This window comes from Pogoniulus pusillus, chromosome 29 (genome assembly GCF_015220805.1).
Source record: "Pogoniulus pusillus isolate bPogPus1 chromosome 29, bPogPus1.pri, whole genome shotgun sequence".
Lineage (NCBI taxonomy): Eukaryota > Metazoa > Chordata > Aves > Piciformes > Lybiidae > Pogoniulus > Pogoniulus pusillus.
Window position 1 is genome coordinate 7390798 of NC_087292.1, and position 20510 is coordinate 7411307.

The 20510-nt window shown below is 39.3% G+C and overlaps 1 protein-coding gene across 1 annotated transcript in view; it reads left to right on the plus strand.

Moving 5' to 3' along the window:
- The window catches only part of NCOA3 (nuclear receptor coactivator 3), an 81608-nt gene that overhangs the window by 45919 nt on the left and 15179 nt on the right, over positions 1-20510 (plus strand). Inside the window, exons 3-11 of the mRNA XM_064167573.1 lie at positions 5717-5792; positions 12005-12112; positions 13815-13987; positions 15114-15214; positions 16486-16660; positions 17189-17377; positions 17637-17738; positions 18548-18688; positions 19152-19299. Of these exons, the coding sequence (XP_064023643.1) occupies positions 12015-12112; positions 13815-13987; positions 15114-15214; positions 16486-16660; positions 17189-17377; positions 17637-17738; positions 18548-18688; positions 19152-19299 (1127 nt within the window). The 5' untranslated portion in view covers positions 5717-5792; positions 12005-12014. The remainder of the gene's footprint in view (positions 1-5716; positions 5793-12004; positions 12113-13814; positions 13988-15113; positions 15215-16485; positions 16661-17188; positions 17378-17636; positions 17739-18547; positions 18689-19151; positions 19300-20510) is intronic.

The following is a 20510-nucleotide window of genomic DNA, read 5'->3' on the forward strand; positions in this document are numbered from 1 at the left end:
GGGACACCTCTTAACTACACTTGGCTGCTCAAGGCTTCATCCAACATGGCCTTGAACACCCCAGGGAAGAGACATCCACAGCCTCCCTGGATAGCCTATTCCAGAGTCTCACCACCCTCATACTGAAGAACATATTCCTAAGATCCAGTCTAAAGCTACTCTCCCTCAGTTTCTAAACCACTCCCACTTGTCCTGTTGCTAAACACCTTGGACTAATCTTTAAATAATTTAGGATTACATACTTCCATTCTAGTGAATTATGTGGATTATTTCAAATTTACTTCCCAATTCAGGTGACATTGCAACATGTAGAGATGCATTGCCCAGCTTGTGGTGTTCTTACTAACTTGCAGGTTGTGTCACATGGAACAGAGCCACTTTGAAATTAGGTGCATGTAAAACTGGAAAGTGACTCTTCAATACTGCTATGATGATATTCTCTCAGGAGCTCTGGCAAGGGGAATTTGGTTTGTAAATGGAACACTTTTATATACATTAAAAAATCATTTTATTGCTGTTAGAGAGGTTTGTGTACTGGCCACAGTAAAATCTCTATCCATAGTATCCACAATTTTTGGCAAGAATGATGGGAAGAAGTATTTTCTGCTTTTAGAATGTCATTAAATATTAATATAGAAGCTAAGCAGACCTGAGATTCATCTGCTGTTAAAGTGTCTGGATGTGGAGTACAGTGGTGGCTGTGTGTTCTCACCAGTTCAGTTCTTATCAAGTCTCACTACAGCAGCCTGGACATCACATCCTGTTTCTTTTTTGGTGTTGTATGTGAGCTGTGGATGTTTTAATTCTGTATACATTAATAAATGTATTATTTTTTTAAAAGTAATTGGTTACCAACTCTTCTGAGTACAAGTCTGTAAAGACTTAACTAGGTTAAAAACATATTAATGCATTCTAAAAGCACTTGGCTGATGCCCTCAGCTATATTGAAAGCCCAATTTACCTTTTCCAGTGCAGTGGCTTGGAGATTAGTCAAGATGAAAGGCTGCCTTCAATGTTTTTCGTCCTGCTGTGTCTGAGCATACCAATTTATGTTGCTGGTGTCATGCAAGTAGGTGGTGTGGCTGCATCACGCCCAACTGCCTTTTACTTACAAGAGCTGTATGCGGACAAACGCATCTGGCCAAGTAAGTTCAATACTTTTTCACATCTGGGTTCTGAGGGCAGCATCTCAGAGTCTCGAATGTGGTGCATGTCTTTGGACCTGCGATGGGATGCAGGAAACACTTCACCACAGTGCTTCGTGGAGGAGCTGGCAGGGGAGAGACTTTTACAAGACTTGGCCAGCGTGTGCTGAAGGCATGAGGGTAAAGACTAGTCGTCTTTGTAACAGCGAGTTCTCCACAGCCCCCCTTTTCTCTTCCACCCATTTGTTTGTTACAATAGGGTCCTGTATCTATTGCAGTGCCTCGCAAACAGGGACGTATAGGAAACAAATTAACAAGTAATGACATTCCAAAAATAGAGCAGGCACATTATTTATCAGAGGAACAGGAGACGTGCTCCCAGTGTTGTTCCACCTCTGACCATCCTTTAACTGTGAGTATCCTGTCATTTTAATATATGCAGAGTGAACAAGGCTCAAGCTAATTGTCAGGTCTGAAAAATAGCAGAGGAGTGCATAGTGCTTACTAAACACTGCAGCGGAACTGGTAAATGAAACCTGACAAGGCCTGAAAAATTATAGGCTCTCTAAGATGGAATGTATAATACAAAAAGGATGTGTGCTGAGTTAAGATTATTTAACATGTTGCAACAAGGTGTGCTTCGCTGGCTGCTGCCTTGTAGATGGCAGGTTTTTGTTGTTTTGGTTTTAAAACTGACAGCCCTGATTGAGTGAAGGCTACCAGTCAGATATTTATTATCAAGTAAGGTACCCTTTTGGCTGAGCAGGTGGTGAAAAAAGAGTGGAGAATGAGCAAATGTATATGTTATTGTACTGGTGGAAGTGCTACAGTAGGATAATGATCACAGAATCACAGTGAAATCTGTTGGTTGGAAAAAACCCTCAGGATCACCGAGTCCAGCCAATATCCCTACTCTACAAAGTTCACCCTTAAACCATATCCCCAAGCACCACATTCAAACGACTTTTAGACACATCCAGGGTTGATGACCCAACCACCTCCCTGGGCAGCCAGTTCCAATGCCTGACCACTCTTGCTATGAAAAATAATTTCCTAATGTCCATTCTAAACCTACTCAGTTGCAGCTTGAGGCCATTCCCTCTCGTTCTGTCACTATTTGCCTGTGAGAAGAGACCAGCAGCAACCTCTTCACAATGTCCTTTCAGGTAGCTGCAGACAGCCATGAGGTCTCCCCTCAGCCTCCTCTTTTTCAAACTAAACATAATGGATCAATGCAATTAACAATATAAAGCTGAGCAGTGCTATTAACAATGTAATTGTGAAGCTATTTGCCTTATAATTTAGGTGCAGCTGCTTTAATCTTGAAAGATAAGACTTCCTGGTGCAAAATTGTTCCCAGTACACCAAAAGCTTTTTATTAATTCTGTGTGCTTGAGACACTGGACTTTCAGTTTCACAAAGCTGTAGTTAGTCTGCTGTGTTTTTGCCTTCCCCTGGAGGTTTAGAAATATGTTGGTTTTCTGTGCTGTAGTTTGTAGTGTAGTATTTTGTATTTAGTTGCTTAACAGGCGTATTGTCTCTATTTAAAGGAGGATTAGGGATGCAATCTCCTTTTTATGGCTTCTTTCAAAAAGTAGGCATTGTGCTTGCCCTATCTTGCACATTTGACTCTGAATATTTACTTTTAACCCTAAAACCAGTGTAGCTTTAGCTCTGTCTTGTTGTCTGTGCCATTGGCAGCAGTGTGGCTGGCCACTTAGCTATCTCACCTGAACACTGATGTAATCTTTCTCCTGGGTCATTTTAAAGAACTGGATTGAAAACTGAGCAGTAGGTACGCTTAAATTTGGTAGCCAGGCTGTGTGGGATGATTAGTTTATTAGAAACTGATTATCTGTAGCTCATCCTGAAAGCAGGGAAATCAGTCAAATGTCAGTATTGAGATCATTTAGACCAAACATGCTAAATGCAATTTGTGTGTGTGTGTGTACTCTTGCTTTTTTGGTTGAGAAGTTTCTAGACAGGAAATAGGCTCGTGCTGAAGGTGGTACTGGTGTGGTTGGTGAGAGCTGAGGGAGAAGATGACTGCACAACCTCAAATGCCAAGCTGCTTAGAAGAATACTGGCTCTGAGACTGGCAGTTACTTAGTGCGTGACTGTGCTTTGATATGGGCACTCTAATAATCTAAAGTTACTCATGTGAAGCAGAATATGAAACAATACTGATATATTTTTTTTCTATTAGAAAGAGTTAAGAAGTTGGCTGCTTACTTCCATGCTCAGAAAAGTAAAACATTGGGGTAGGAATAACAGAGTTGAGTGGTCAGCTTTCAATCTGTGTGAGTTTGTGCTTTCATTAGCAGGGAAAGACGAAGTGTTACTGAAAAAAGGGACATAATCTGTTTTCTCATTTAAATGTCATAGACAATAACAATGTAATGACTTATTAGATTATAGAATTTTCATATCCTGGTTTATTTATACTTGTAGTAACTTGAGGTCTAATTTACTTCTGATATGTGGGGAAAATACTGTAGTGTGTTTGGTGTTGCATTCTTCTTTGGTTGACTGGGTAGAGCTTTCAATTCAACTTCAGGTTGTTTTAATTTCATCCTGCTTCATGAAACAGAATCGAGAATATCGCTCTAGGTTACTCTGCTAGTTGACAGTTCTCATAGGGTAGTCCTCTGCAGTGTTTGGTCAGACTAAATTAGTGCAAATGCTGCTCGAGCCCTTCAAGAGCCTTCAGATCATTCAAGAGGTTATTTTTTGTTTACTGCAGTTTGCATTGGAGAAATTGTATTCCATCTTCTGTTTAAACAGCTCAGATACTGACATCCATAGAATGAATATTTACTTGAGAAGAATATCAAGGGAATATTCAAAAACTAAATTAAATAATAGTAAGATTCGTATGTGGTCTTCAACTTAATACATTTGCAGGGGAGTTCTGTTTTCCCCTAGCATTTCCAGTCAAATGGAATCCTTTTGATACGTGTGGGTATTGAGTCTCCAACCTTGAAGTGATTTTATGCTGTCTGTTTCTCCTGCAGAGGTCAGCCTCTCAGTGAGACTCCTATTAGGTGATTCTGTTGAACTGCTGCTCTTCTTGCACAGGTGTATTTACCAGCTTAGCAAGCGGTTGTAGAAATCTGAGGAGAAAAGCTGCAGATCAAACTGAATGGTGAATGCAATTTTTTGCTGTCTTTTAGTTGCGTTAGGTCTGCTTAGTGGAGACATCAGAAAATAGCCCTTGTTGGGTGAAAGACCATCCAGGGGAAGCTGGGCAAGCTTTTTACTGACTGTAGTATCAATCAGGTTTAGCATTTTCATAGAAGTGAGCAGCTGAAGGATTTAATTTTCCACAATGTCCGAATGTCTCTGATACAGCATTTTAGCATTTTAAGATTGCTTACATTTTTCTTCTTTTGTGTATGCTTTTGGTCTAATTTCTATGATTAGCAGAGGTTGATTTAGCATAAAATGGTGTTATAGAACTCTTTAATTGGGAGACAATTTACTCTTGATGCTTAGTCTTACGTGACCACATTGTCAATCAACCTTCTAATTGTTAATTCCAGTTCATATAAATAAAGCTACAACCTATATTGTCGAAGAGGTGGTTAAACCAGCACTTGAATGCATATCCAACCAGTTGGTATGAAAAGCTTCAGTTTCATCTCTTAAGAAATGAGCTACTTGAATAAAACTCCTTTACCTGTCTGCTAGTGATTACCTATGAAGTAGTCTGGGTAGAAGTATCAATTTTGAAACCCTTGATTTTTGGATAGGACTGTGGTGTGTGCTTACATGTGAATGTCTCATAAACATTTCCCAAGAGCAATTTATTTTTCTAATTAGCTTCAACAGCCTCTGCTTTATGTAGCACTTTAAGCAGTTTTCAGTAAATCAATTCAATCACACAGCTGTTGTTTAAAACTTTTTCCTAAGTTACTGTAATTCTCTACAGAGACCCAGAATCCCACTAATTAGTACACTTAATCATACCTTGTATAAAATGCATGATAATATGGATTAATCATTCCTAGAATTCCATGAAAAACCAGAGTCACAGAAACCAGAATGTTCATAGCTCTGATAACAGTTCCCTATTCTTGTATAGCAGTGATGTACCAAGCAGTGTGTGCAGGCAGACAAAGTGGCTATGGACTTAGCTTTTGTTTGCCAGTCATTGCTCCATAAAGTAATTAATTGGAGGCTGCAGCATTTTATAGTAAGATCAAATATCTACAACAATTTCATTATTTCTTCCAATGTGTAAAGTAAACAGAACAGAACCCAACAAAACAAAACCAACCAAAACCCAACAACAAAACAAGCCACAAAACCATAAACCCCTCTAAAATAAATGTTGAGTTCTGATGTGAAAGGAAACCTAGCTTACCAGATGATGTTTGTGTTGATTTAGAATTTTAGCATGTGGCAGAAATGAAAGTTGTTTGCAGTAATTAGAAAGTTTTAAACCCATTTAACATAAAAAAATATCTCAATACTGAGTGTTTACTTTTTGATAAGATGAATAATATTCGGTGGGGGGAAAAAAAAGGAGAAGCATTTTTTTTTTAAATGTATGGTCTCTTGTTTTTCAGGATGTAACTTAAAATGACTTATGATTCTGAAGGTCTTCTGAAAAATATGCTGTGCTTGAGTGTTTGCTAAGGACAAGTAAGTGATTGATTTAATATTTGGACTCTATGTACTCAAATAGTTCTATTCCCTTACCATTTTTAAAGCTACAAGGCAGAAATTGTGTATGTAAGTATATAAGAAGCATGCTCTTAAAGAGGAAAAAGGGAAGAGAGAAGAAGACAGGAGGAGAAAAAAGAGAAACACCCCCCCCCCTTATTTCACTACTGCCTGAAAGTGAGGTTTCTAAGTTTGTTTTCTTGTGGATTCCTGTTGATGTAAATGGAAACATCAGTTGTCTCTGTGGTCAGTCTGAGAACTAAGGAATCTTTGCACAGTTTCAATAAGATTTTTGAATCAGAAGTTTTACCAGAAGGATATTGTACTTTTAATATATGTATGTTTGAGGGAAATAAAAATTTGGAGTTGCTCAATAGAATGCCCTCTAGTTTTATTTCTATCACATAAAATTTAAATAGTTGAGGTTTTTCTTGGTATGAACCAGTTGATTACTGTTTGCATCTTAAAAAAACACCCCATGTATGACTTATGCCTTTGTTTTTAGAAGGGAGGATTATGTTTAATGTTTAACCATTATATACAATTAAAAAATTTCCAGGCTATTGTCATGATTCATTAAAAGGACTGGTTTGATTTAATTCTTTATAATTGGCTTATTCTGGAGAATGCTAATTGCCAATTTATGCATTTTCCCTGGTGAATTTTTCAAACAAGAAACAGCTCAGACAGAAGAGGTTCTAAGTGTGCAAGATAGCATATTTAGTGTAGGAAAAAGTTGTTTCACAGGACCAAAGAAATATTAAAAACTTTATGCAAATCTGATTTCAAAATAGCTTGGATCTGTTTTTAATTAGTATCATAAGTTGTGCTTTATGGGCTTCGGTATTTTCGTGTGGGTACTGAACTATTTCAGTTAAAGAAATAAACCCTCTAAGTCTGAAGTATCTAACTGTATTTTGGGGCCTTTAAGACAAAACCTTCCCAGTTTCTGGATGCTGCTGGGTGAGTAGTTCTGTCCTCTGCAGCTATGGGCATGGGAGAATAATGCTGGAGTTGGAGAAGGAAAACAGTGCATTGAAAAGATAAACTAGCAAAAGGCAGTCAAATGGATGCTGTTGAATTAATGGCTTTCCAATTTGTATGAGGCTAAGACAAGTAAGACTGGGAAAGAAACAATCTTATCAAGCTCAAAACTATCAGCTTGCTGTGCTTAGTACTTCTTGGTGGCCTTTGCATTTGAATGCTCTCTAGGAAAGTTTCTAAAGCCTTTTCCTGCTTTCAAACATGCCATATTGTTGATGTGCATCTTTCTCTTGGCAGCCCAGGACAAAGTTTTAGAAGGCATTATTTGTTGTTTTGTTTTATGTTTGTTTGTTTGTTTGGGTGTGAGGTTTTCATTTGTTTAGCTTGTCAAAATATTGAAGCCCCAGCAGGTCAGGAAATGGTAGTTCTAAATGCTGCTGATTCCTGTAAATTCTGGGATGTTCTTTTTTCATTTGGAAGACTGAATATCTATTCTTGCAATGGATGGATTAATATTATTATTAATTAACATTTTATTAATAAAATAATAATTATTAGAAGTTGTTTTACTTGTCATGTGCAAAAGCCACTACCTTTTTAACAGTCCCTTTATGGTTTTCACTGAGAAATGAATAGAGCTGACATACAAGAAGTGTATAGTATATTGCAAAGGATATATAGATATGTACCTTATTAATAAGGAGAAATGCACTTAGTGATGAGCAAAAAAAGTCTTTGTTTATTTTTTTCCTTTCTTGTTTCCTCTTTCTGGATAAATGAGAGAAAAATAGAAACCCTAGGATTATATATGATGAGATAGAGTAATGCAGACATTAGTATTTAATATTTGCAACTAGTCACAGAAGTTGGAACTTCTTCTCTGATTGTTGCATCTTTGTTTCTGCTCCACTGGTGGGATTAGGAGCATACAGCTGATGACATTAAACAATATCTTGCTCTGAAGACTTTGAACAATTTCTTATGTAATTTCAGTTTTCCTGAAATTTATTTCAACTATAAGCTTTGTAGGGCTGTGACCCTATTTACTTGCATTCAGCTTTCACATTAGTTTGTACAAATGTGTACCTTCCAAATTATTTGGCAAGAGCTAGGCCTTTGATTTTACAAAGTCACTGTCCCTGGAGGTGCTCAAGAAAAGGCTGGATGAGGCACTTAGTGCCATGGTCTAGTTGACTGAATAAGGCTGGGTGATAGGTTGGACTGGATGATTTTGGAGGTCTTTTCCAATCTTGATGATTCTATGATTCTAGGAGAACAAAATATAACATTGTGTTGTCTGTTTTTCATGGCTAAATGGAGTGTGGCATTAAATGCTTACATTTCATCAAATGTTCACAATAAAATGACAAAGTATTCCAATCCAGTGGAGTAACACAGGTGGTTTAATTCAGAAATTGAAATTAGTTGCTGGTGCTGATGACATCAGAGTAGCAGACATGTAAGTATTATTTACATGGGATTCATCATTCATTCACTACCTGGCTTTGGAATTTGGCAATCCCAAGAATTTATTTTTCAATCATATAACTAGAGATAGATAAATTGTAGAAAAAACTCTTATCTGTGTATCACTGGAGAGAATTTATAGTCAGCATTTCTTCATCCTTATGTGTAATCACTCTGCTGTAGCTTCTTATGTTTTATCAAATGCTTACATACAGATTTCACTACAAATGTCATAAGAGTATGTGTTTGATACCTCAAGTCTCAGTGTTAGTTATCCTTCTGTGCAGGAGGTTTGCATCTGCCTTTTGAGCTTGTGCTTGAAACTTTGAGTTAAAATAGTAGAACTATGCATGTGGTTGCTGCTGTGTCTGTATTTCCATTATGTAGTAACTGAGCTGGTCACTGAGTCAGATTAAACTAGTTTTTAGATCTGTTTTAGTTACACAAATAATGCCTGTGTTTTTTAAATGCTTCCCTTACACAGGTGATGTTGTGCAGTATAACCAGCAGAGGAGTTTTTCTAACCCAGTGTTTTGAAAGCTTCATTTTGGAGTTGTCTTTTGAAATAATGATTAACTTCCCCAAACTAGATTTCTTTTTGAAAAAGACTTTTAGCATGTTAGAAAATGTAGGTACATATCATAGGATGGGCTGGGTTGGAAGGGACCTCCAAAGGTCATCTAGTCCAACTCCCTTGCCATAAGCAGGGTCATCCTCCACTAAATCATGTTACTCAAAGATTCTTTGGTCCTAACCTTGGATATCTCAACTACTTCCCTGGGTAACCTGTTCTAGTGTTCATCACCCTCACGGTAAAGAACTTGTTCCTAACATCCAATCTAAATCTACTCTTCTCTAAAATCGTTATCCCTCATCCTATCACTCCAGGCCTTTGTAAACAGTTTCTCTCCAGCCTTCTTGTAGGTCCTCTTAAATTCAATGAATTGAGCTCAGTGAATAAATATAACACCTGGTACTTTTTAACTGGTGATTTCCTCCATTATTAACCCACTGAATAATAGTTTCTTTTGTGAATATTTCCTGTAGAAGGGAAATTAGTTTAACTATTAAGAATTTGTACTGTAAATCCATCTATATTGGGAAGCAGCTTCTGTAATTTCCTTAGCTAAACAGTTTCAGAGTTGTTCTAGGCAGTACATGTGTTCCCAGCTTGTAATGATACTCCTAGGGAAAGGAAATTCATGTGCAGGAACTCTGCAGCTTCAGGCCTGAATAAAGCTTCCTTGGGTGTAACAGTAGGGCAACCACCTACATCAACTACTTTAATTTCATCTCCATTGTCCAAACGTCTATATTTAGGCACTGAAAACTTCTCTTAAATAGAAGAAAGGTTATAAGCTTGGACAGGTATAATTTTTTTGGAGACAAAATGGAATAATAATAATAATTTTGGTTTTCTGTTTAATAATTTAGGAGTTTTCTGTCAGTACAGGCAGGTGTTCAATCAGAAATGACAGTTCCATTCTAAATCGTTTAATGCAATCCTGTTACCCACAAAACTACTTTCTGGTGAAATGTCTGGTCTTAGCTGAAATGTTCAACTCTGTAATGTGTTTTAAATCTTTCCTCCTCTTAAATAGAATTTACTCTTGGCTTCTGGCATACTTGCTGTGCCCACACCCTTCCTGAGCTATCCTTAAGTCTTGTGTTTTAAGCCCTTCCTCTCTCTTTCCGCAGTAGCTCTTAACTCTGCAGCTCCGCACCCTGCCTGGGAGCGCAGCTGGGAGTGCGGGAAGCACAAATTCTCCAGTCTATCACCTGCGGAGCCACTCTGGGGATTCAGCCTTCGCCGTGGCATCCTGGGGCATAAGACCTCATGAGTCATCTGCTCTGTTGATTGTCAGCTTCAGACAATCAGCTGCGTTTTGCGTGATCGCAGCCTGCTTCCATAACCTGCTTTTGGCGCTGCCCACTTGTTCAGCTGGGTCATTTTTCATTCAGCTACTTGATTGAAGATGTTCTTCCCGCAGTTCTTCAGTGCTGCACTGTCATCTAGTGGCGTAACACTATGTTATCCCTGAATGTCACTTAAGGTGCGCCACTGCGATTGGATTTCAGAGAGTTTTGCCCTGGAGGAATAGAGGAATGAATAGAAGTCTTCAGGCTTGGCGCTTCCATCTCTCTGTATACTGAGTTTTGCCTTGTTCGTCCTGGTTTTGTGTCAAGTATTGAAATGTAAACCCAGTTTCTTATCTCTGCAGTCCATGGCCATAGCCACAGGATTAGATATATTTTCTAATGATTTACTTCAAAGGCAGGATTGTTTTACCGTCGTTTTTAATTTGATTGTGATGTGCTACAAGTGCCTGAAAGGAGGTTGTAGCCAGGCAGGGGCTGGTCTCTTCTCCCCGGCACTCTGTGACAGAACAAGAGGACATAGTCTCAAACTGCACCAGGGCAGGATTAGGCTGCACATTAGGAAGGAATTCTTCATAGAATGAGTGATTGTCCCTTGAAATGGGCTGCCCGGGGAGGTGGTGGAGTCACCATCCCTGGAGGTATTTAAAAGGAGGCTGGATGAGGCACTTAGTGTTATGGTTTAGTCAGTTAGAAGGTGTTGGGTGATAGGTTGGACTCGATGATGCTAGAGGGCTTTTTTCATCCTGGTTAATTCTGTGATTCTGTACAAGGTGTATTCTTTTTCTTCTTAATGTCTGTTAGTTAGTATGAAGATTGGTTACACAAACAACTGTTAAGCATTGTAACACTTGCTTAGCTGCACAGAGAACTCTTGCTTTAAAGAGATGCTGTTTTCCTTCTGAGCTTTGTACATGTGCCAGAGAAATCCAGTGTCTGCTCCTCAGTGCAGCCAGCAGTCCTGTGTCCCGTTGAGCTTCCGAAGGTTTGTACTGCTGAAGAATGTCCTTTTCAATGCTCCACCCATAGCTAACATCCTGCAATAACACTATCAGCTATTGCAAACAACCCCCATGCTGCTTCATGCAAAGATGTTCTCGTGTGGCTTTGCCCTTTCAGTTTAGACTTTAGACAGAATCTATAGATAGCAGTATTATTTTTGTTTGCCACAAAATGCCAGTAAGCAAAAATCCAATCATCAGAAGTAATACACACATTTCCCCTTTTGCTTTCACTGTCTTGTCCAAGAGGCCCTTAGCAGAGTAGATGCCTTTCTAAGCAGTTTCCTTTGCTGCAAGGGTGCACAGCTGACTTGTGTTTAACAAACTTCTTGTTCACCAGGGTACCCAGATCTTGTTCTGCAGAGCTGCTTTGAGCCTGTTGGCCGCCAGCCTCTCATACCTTAACATAAACCTAATGTAGATGAAAGCACTTCTATCATGTCCTTGTGCTTGTGTGAGTTATCAGCTCCTAGGGATTCAGTCACCTCAAGCCAGTACTTTCTAAAACAGTAATAATGGTGAATTTTATTTGTCAAGATCCTTAAAGAACCCTCTTTTTTTTCCCCTGAAAAGTTTGTTAGTACCAAGGTTAAATGTTACAGAAGAATTTCTCTTCAGCTAACAAGTGAAAGTGTCTTGGCTAAACATTTAAACCCAGTTACTGTTGTTGCTCTATGGGGTAAACAGCTGCAATCTCAACTAGTCTGTAGTAAATTTGTATTTTATATGGATATTTCTGTAAAAAGGATAAAATAATGCTGAACTAAGTGCTCAGATGTGTCTTGTCATGGGACAGGTTCTCTGCAGTTCAAATTATTAGTTTGAGAGGTGCATTCACAGTTCTTATTTTATTGCTTTTAGTTGCTGATGCATGGTAAAGATGAGTGGACTAGGAGAAAATTCCTTGGATAGCTTGACCAATGAGTCAAGGAAGCGCAAGGCGTTGCCCTGTGATACACCAGGTGCAAGGTAGGTTTATAGAGACCTTTCTGGCTTTTTAAATTCAGTTTAAAAAAAGATTTTTCAAGATTTCATTGCAATTTAGGGTAAGTTCTAAATAATTTTCTTCAGTTGAAAAATTCCCTAGGCCAGCTTCTGTTCTGAAGATGCACAGCTTTACTGTTACGTGCAGATGTGCCAAAGCTGATGAATGCAATTAGGCTCTTGTGGAAATCTTAATAGAGTGAGCATAGAAGAAATCACTGAGGCTGTGATTGCAAGGGCAAAGGGGAAAAACTTCTTGCTTCACAGAAATTTGAAAGGCAGCATCTTCTATCTGGTAACTGATTGGACAGACCTCATTTCAGGTGGCTATAGTCAGCACAGAATACTGCAGTAGATTTCATCTTTTTTTCCTTATTTCCATTTCTCCAAACTACTACTTTGCAAGTTCACCTCCACCTTTTGCATTCTATGCTGTCTTCCTGCCCCCCCCCCCCCCCCACTTAACTCTGTCAGAGATTATCCAAGGGACTCTGTTTTCTGTCCCACCTCATTGTTTTCTATCATGCTAAGTGTTCTGTGTTATCCTGTCATGTTCCTGTTCACACAGGGTATTGACCTTTATTAAATTAGTTTCCAGATTCACCAAAGCAGCAGACATTGTGTGTGCTCCTATGCATGCTCTTGCTGTCCTGTGCTAATTACCTGCATTGTGCAACAGATTGTGTATGAGAACCTCAGGTTCTCCCATTGTATTCCAATGTATCTTTGTGACTCTCCTCAATTCCAGTTTCTTTCCCTTTCTCTAGTGTCTGTCTCTTCATCCAAGAATTCTGTTTGTCGGTTTGTCACCCTTCATCAGCTTTCTTTACCTTTCAAACCCCTGTTTTATCATGTATTTCTCCAGTATTGGTCCATGCATGCTTTATTAATTCTTTAACTTGATTTCTTCTCAAAGAATTCTTTTTTAAATCTTGTTTCCCTCCCTGTGCCCATTCTTGACCCTTCTTTCTCCTGAGTCCTTGGCATATGCTGTGTATGATTCTTCTTTCTGTTGATTTAGGCTGTAGACAATGTCTTCACTCAGCAGAGAGATCTATGTATGAAAAGGAATTTCAGGGGGAGATTTTATCCAGCAGCATTTGGCTCTGCTGATTTTTTGGATGCTGAGATAGAGTTTTCATTCTGATGCCTAGAGGTTTCTGAGGTATCACCTTATACAGTCATCTTATTACAAGCAAACCAAGGGGATTTCATGGAATGTTAAAATTATATTTCATTTGTCTAATAAATTATAACCCAAATTTAAAGTCCCTTTTAAGGTTCAAATGTACTTTCTGCATGAAGATTACAGTTTTGTAACAGGCAGTTGCTATTTTCCTTGAATTTGACTGGACTAATTCACAGGAGGATTTTTGGATGGCTAACTTCCTCATATCCTCTTGAGATAAGTTTGTAATTAAAATTCATTAATTAAAAAAACCCTAATTAAACCCAACAAACCATAAACCAAAGCACTAAACAAAACACACAACCCCCCCAACTAAACAACAGCGTAACAAAGCACAGGCCCTTCAGATTTGTTTGCTGGAAGAATTAACTACTACCTCACTTAAACTTGAATATATAGGTAGGTGTTACATGAAGTACATTAAAGTTCCCAGAGTGAGCACAGCTTTTGAATCTGGTGGTATGGGAAGTAATTGAAATGATGTTTTTTGGTTTCTAGTCTGACCTGCAGTGGTGAGAAGCGTCGGCGTGAGCAGGAAAGCAAATACATTGAAGAGCTGGCTGAGCTGATATCTGCTAATCTGAGTGACATTGACAATTTCAATGTCAAACCAGACAAGTGTGCTATTTTGAAAGAAACCGTGAGACAGATTCGACAGATAAAAGAGCAAGGTACAGTTCCCTGCTAAGCCAAAATAAATAGTTGAATTTTCCTCTAATTCCTTTTCCAACCCAGCAGTTCCTTGAGAAATGGAGTAGTGGTTTTCCTAATTGCATGTAATTGAGAAAGCCTTCAAACTTGGATTTGGACCAAACTATTAACATACCTTAGATAATTTTCCATTTAAAAGTAAGCAAATATTTTTCATCACTTTTTTTTTTTTTTTAACTGGGATTCAGGGCTTTTAAAGTGGGTGTGTGGTTGGTTTTGTTCTGTTTTTAACACCAGCTTACCTCCACCCCTCAGTGACTCTAGCCTGCAAAGTGTGCCTATTTCCTTTGGGCAGTAAGGTACTAAAAAATCAGCTGTGCTTGATGTTTTTGTGGTGAGTTGCTACACTTTTAAAAGATATGTTAAAATAATTCTAAAAATGTCTGCTTTTAAGGTTTTTCTAGCACAGTGTAGTGTATTGTATAGTAACAACTCTGTTTCATTATAGAGGTATGTGATCATCTTCTACTCCTCTTGTGATCTGCTTAGGCAGCCAGCAAGTACCATGGAACAAAGTTTTCTGTCTGTTTTCTGTAATTCTGCTGCCTGCCATGGATTCCCATTCCACCTTTCTTGCAATCAGTTAATTTACAATATTTTTTTTCCTAAAATATGATTTTTCTTAAATGCATGTAGATATGTATGCATAGACACAGGCATAGGTTAACATGAGCCAAAGCCTTTTTGTAGAACAAAGGTGATGGCATCTGAAGGCTTTGACCCATGCCAATGAGATGATCAAAATAAAAACACAAGGGGAAGAGAGGTATCATGATGGCCATTGAAAGATTCAGGAGATATTCATCAGACATGAGCCTAAAAGCAGCAGAAGAAATATTGTTCATGAAAGAAGTTGATTTTGTCAACTTTTCACTGTGAGGTCAAGTAAGCAAAGAGCTTGGCATTGTGTAGCAGTGACTTGTTTTTTCTAGTTGTAAGCAACTAATAATATATGAGAGCTCCCCTCTCATTCATGCCTTTTTTTTAACCTTTATTCAGATGCTTCCTAGAATCTCCTTTGTACTGCTGGAATGTGGCCTTCATGGGCAGTGTCACTTCACTGAAATGTATCTTTTGGGTTTTCAGGCAAAGCAGTTTCTAATGACGATGACGTCCAGAAAGCTGATGTTTCTTCTACGGGCCAAGGAGTTATTGATAAGGATTCATTGGGACCCCTGTTATTGCAGGCAAGTACAAATTAGGCCCTAGTAAATCTCTGTGGAAACAAATCTGGCAGGTGAAAATATTGCAATAAAGCAATCCCTGTTAGTAGTAAATATATGTGAGAAGTGTGCCAAACGATGCTTGAAAGGGTCAGGAATGAAATCTAGTATGTTCTTTTTATCTCTCTGAAATTCACTGTAGAAGGCAAGAGAAGAACAACATTTGACTTTTTCTCATTATCATGCTTTACTTTCTCCAGCAGTCATTAGCAAATTACTGCTGAGGCAGTAATTAGTAATACAAGGAACATTTTTGTGTGGTAGACATTAAACTAAATGGGTGAGGGTTTTGTGTAAGACTGGAGGTTTGTGCTGTGTATATGGGTTTGTGATGCTAAATAGTGAAGCACTTAGAACAAATGTCATCAAGTAAAATAACTTAATGGTAAGGAATGTAAATAGCAGATACTGTTTCTTCATGCCTGGAAAACCAACCCAGTATTTCCAAGTCCATTGAAAGGCACTTTTGAAATGGAATTGTTTTACATAACTACTGATTTATTTCACTTCAGAAAATATAGGACTTTAAGATATGGGTAGACCCTCTTCTTTATCACTTGCTGGTGGAAATATCATCCTGTTCTTGTCTTACTATTTGTTTCCACTGAGTTTCTGCTTGTTCAGTTTGACAGCTATTGAAATAATGTTACAAATTCATTATCTTGTGTTCAAAGAAAGCGAGAATGAAACAAGAAGGCTGGTTATCACTGTGAAAGAGCTCAATGGAATAACAAATGAACAGATTAATTTTTAATACTGAAATCAGTCCTTACCAGACAAGAGTTTTCCTTAGAGAAATATTTAAAACTTCAGCTCTACCCTTGCCAAGAAATGCATGTATTGTAACTTGACATTTGTCACCCACATAGCTTTTAAATTAAATTATTGTCAGAATGAGAATCAGAGAATAGCTTAGGTTGGAAGGGACCTTAGGGATCGCCTACTCCAGCTTCCCTGCCATGGGCAGGGAGGCCTTCCAACTACGTTCTGCTGATCAAGGCCTCATCCAGCCTGGCCTTGAACACACCCGCAGAGGGGATGCATCCACAGCCCCCCAGGCAGCATGTTCCAGAGTCTCACCTCCCTCATACTGAAGAACTTCTTCCTAAGATACAGTCTAAACCTACTCTCCCTCAGCTTAAAACCATCCCCCCTTGTCTTATTGCTAGACACCCTTAGGCAAAGTCCCTCTCCAGTTGACGTCTTACATGCTGTGTTGTCATGTTAATATTTAGGCATTGGACGGTTTCCTGTTTGTTGTCAATCGAGATGGGAACATAGTATTTGTGTCAGAGAATGTCACACAGTATCTGCAATACAAACAAGAGGATCTGGTTAATACAAGTGTCTACGGTATCTTGCATGAAGAGGACCGGAAGGACTTCCTTAAAAACTTACCTAAATCTTCAGGTAATAAGGGTTGATCTTTAAGTAACTACCACACTGTTAACAACCTATCTGAAAACAGCCAGAGGAGAAAAGGCAACTTGTTTAAAACCAAATTACTTACAGGAATCACATGTGACTACAAAAAGATGCTGATATTGAACACTGTTGCTCTGTTTGTACTAAAGCAAAGGCGCTGGCCATTCACATGCTGCTTTGGCCCTTGCTGTTTGTTTACCTGTTATGGAAAGCAAGGATGCTACAGGAACATGTTCCTTAAAGACTCGAGGTTAGCTAAGGGAACTGCTTGGTTTTTAAATACATGAATGACTTTATCAGCTTTCCTTCAAGTGGCTGAAAATAAGGGAAAGAGGTTTTTTCCACTTGATTCTTAATACCGCTGTTTTATACCATGCTGTAAAACTGATGCTGTATTGAGAATGGACCTTAAAATGTTCTTTAATCCCCCTAATCTAGGAGCAAAGTATTTAAATTAAGAAGAATTTGACTTATCAGAATTTGTTTTATAAATTCTTCCTGTGTTCTTTTAAGTTAATGGAGTTTCTTGGAGCAATGAAACACCGAGGCAGAAGAGTCATACATTCAATTGCCGGATGATGGTGAAAACCTCTCACGAGCTTTTGGAAGATGTGGGCAGCCACCAGGATATACGTCAAAGATATGAAACAATGCAGTGTTTTGCTTTATCTCAGCCAAGAGCTATGATGGAAGAAGGGGAAGGTAGGAAATGTCATGGAATTATTTTTTGCACAAAAGAAATATGAGTAAAGCTTTTTGGTATTTATCTGAGGAAGTCTGCAGCTTCTGCCACCCATTGGAAAGTAAGTAGGGACAAAATGCAAAAAAAGCCTTTTATTTGGTATTTTCTGGTATCCATTTTAACAAAGAAAGATGCTTCAGCTGTTTTATTAGATGTTTTAATGAAATAAACCAGGAGTGAAATGAAAGGAGGTAATTTTATCTTCCTCCCCAAATACAGATTTGCAGTCCTGTATGATTTGTGTGGCACGTCGTATGACAACTGCAGAAAGAGTATTTCCAGCAAATCCTGAGAGCTTTATTACAAGACATGATCTTTCAGGTGAGAAATGTACCCAAGATGAAGGTATCTTTTTTTTTTTGTTTGTTTGTCTCAGTGTTCTCATTTTAAATACATCAAGTATGTAAATATGTGTATCTGTAGTGACTAGCAGAATTCAGACTGGGAATTCCCAGCTGGGTTTTGCAATGTTCTGCTGTTGGCAGTGGGGTATCCTGTCAACGTGGAACACGTTTTCTTTCCATACAAGTAGGCTGTTGTTTGGCAGCTTGGTATAAAGCCTTACTTGCTTTTTAACCTGGCATCATTTCAAATGGTTGTCATTGTGCTTTCTTTTACACATAAGAAATACTTTAAATCATAACTGAAGCTAATGAGAGTCCTTTAGAATGCAAGTGTTTTCATACAGCACTGGAGCTAATGTTTGAAGTGCTTTATACTGTTTATATTGAAATGCTTATATGGGGCTTTTTTAGATGCCATTTCATGAGTTCATGATGCTCATTTTTGGAGGTAGTTGGTTAGTATCTTGGAAGTATTACTGTATGTGCATTGTTTGGGTTCCTGTAACCAGAGACTTAAGTTACTGTGCTGTAAAGCTCTGGCATTAGCTCATGGGTGCTTAATTTCCTCTCAGTGTTATTAATTCCTTTGAATGCTCATTTATCTAATAAGCAGCATCGTGTTCCCACATGGCAGATAATTCATAAATGTAGCTTCTGCATACTCAAAATTCAGTGTTGAGCAGAACAGTTAAAATGGTGATACTGGAAGCTTCTGAAATGTACTATACAAAAAGCATTGACATAGTTACAAGAAGTTTAACTTCTGTGTTATCATTCCTGTTACAGGCAAACTGGTCAACATTGACACAAACTCCCTGAGGTCTTCCATGAGACCTGGCTTTGAAGATATAATTCGTCGGTGTATCCAGAGGTTCTTATGCCATAATGATGGACAGTCATGGTCAAACAAACGCCACTATCATGAAGGTAAAAATCTGTTTGAATGGTCTACTACTGCTTGTCCCAATGAAACCTCAACTTGGAAGCTACAGATGAGGCATTTTTAAGTTTCACTTCTATGTTAATTACCTGTGTATTTTAGTGCCATTAATATTTAAGTGATGATTCTTCCCAAAAAGAAGCCATGGAAACCTCCTAACCTCTACCCTTGGAAGTCTGTGAACAAATGTAGGACTTTGCCAGCTGTGCCTGGTGTGCACAATATACTGCAGAAACAAAATAACCTTGTTTGGGTTTTATCTTCCCTCCATTCATATAGGAGAAAATGTGGAATATTTTCTTGCTCCGAATATGTCTTGGATATGTCTTTTAAAACAAAATAACATCTCCAGCAAAGGAAAGGTGTTGTGTTAAACATCTGCAGAGTACAAGTGAATGATTTTAGTTCTTTAAAAAACATGAACTGCCTGTGTGTGTGTGTGTTTTGCAGCTTACACTCAAGGTCACGCTGAAACGCCACTCTATCGGTTTTCCCTAGCGGACGGTACCATAGTGACAGCGCAAACAAAGAGCAAACTGTTTCGGAATCCTGTGACTAATGACCGCCACGGATTTGTCTCTACACACTTCCTTCAAAGGTGAAATCTGTGATCACAGAACCACAGAATGCTAGGGCTTGGAAGGGATTTTGATATCTTTGTTGATGATGTGGATGAGGGGATTTGGGTCTGTTATCAGTAAGTTTACAGATGGCGCCAAGCTAGGAGCAGGTGTTGATCTGTGGGAGGGTAGGAGAGCCCTGCAGAGGGACCTGGATAGGTGGGCAGAGGCCAGTGGGATGAGACTGAACAAGGCCAAGTGCAGGGTTCTGCACTTTGGCCACAACAACCCCAAGCAGCACTACGAGCTGGGGACAGAGTGGCTAAGAGCAGCCAGGAAGAAAGGGATCTGGGAGTGCTGGTAGAGAGTAGCTGAACATGAGGCAGCAGTGTGCCCAGGTGGCCAAGAGAGCCAATGGCATCCTGGCCTGGCTCAGGAACAGTGTGGCCAGTAGGACAAGGGTGGTTCTTCTTCTCCTGTGCTTGACACTGGTCAGGCCACACCTTGAGTGCTGTGTCCAGTTCTGGTCTCCTCAATTCAAGAGAGATGTTGAGGTGCTGGAATGTGTGCAGAGAAGGGCCTGGAACACAGCCCTGTGAGGAAAGGCTGAGGGAGCTGCAGGTGTTTAGCCTGCAGAAGAGGAGGCTCAGGGCAGACCTCATTGCTGTCTACAACTACCTGAAGGGAGGTTGTAGCCAGGTGGGGGTTGGTCTCTTCTTCCAGGCAACCAGCAACAGAACAAGGGGACACAATCTCAGCTTGTGCTGGGGGAGGTATAGGCTGGATGTTAGGAGGAAGCTCTTCACAGGGAGAGTGATTGACATTGGAGTGGGCTGCCCAGGGAGATGTGGAACGGGCTGCCCAGGTGGAGTCACCGTCCCTGGAGGTGTTCAAAAGCCTGGATGAGGCACTTAGTGCCATGGTCTCGTTGATTGGACAGGGCTGGGTTCTGGGTTGGACTGGATGATCTTGGAGGTCTCTTACAACCTGGCTGATTCTATGATCATTTAGGCCAACTGCCCTGCCAGAGCAGGTTCACCTAGGGCAGGTCACGCAGGAAGGCATCCAGGTTTTGAATGTCTCTAAGGAGGAGACTTCACAACTTCTCTAGGCAGCCTGTTCCAGTGCTCTGTCACACTCACAGTGAAAGATTTTCCTTGTGTTTATGTGGCTATCTCTTTGCCTTCTAAGTGCCATACCTTTCAAAAAGATATCTGACCTTGAAGATGCCAGACAAAAATAGTGCACA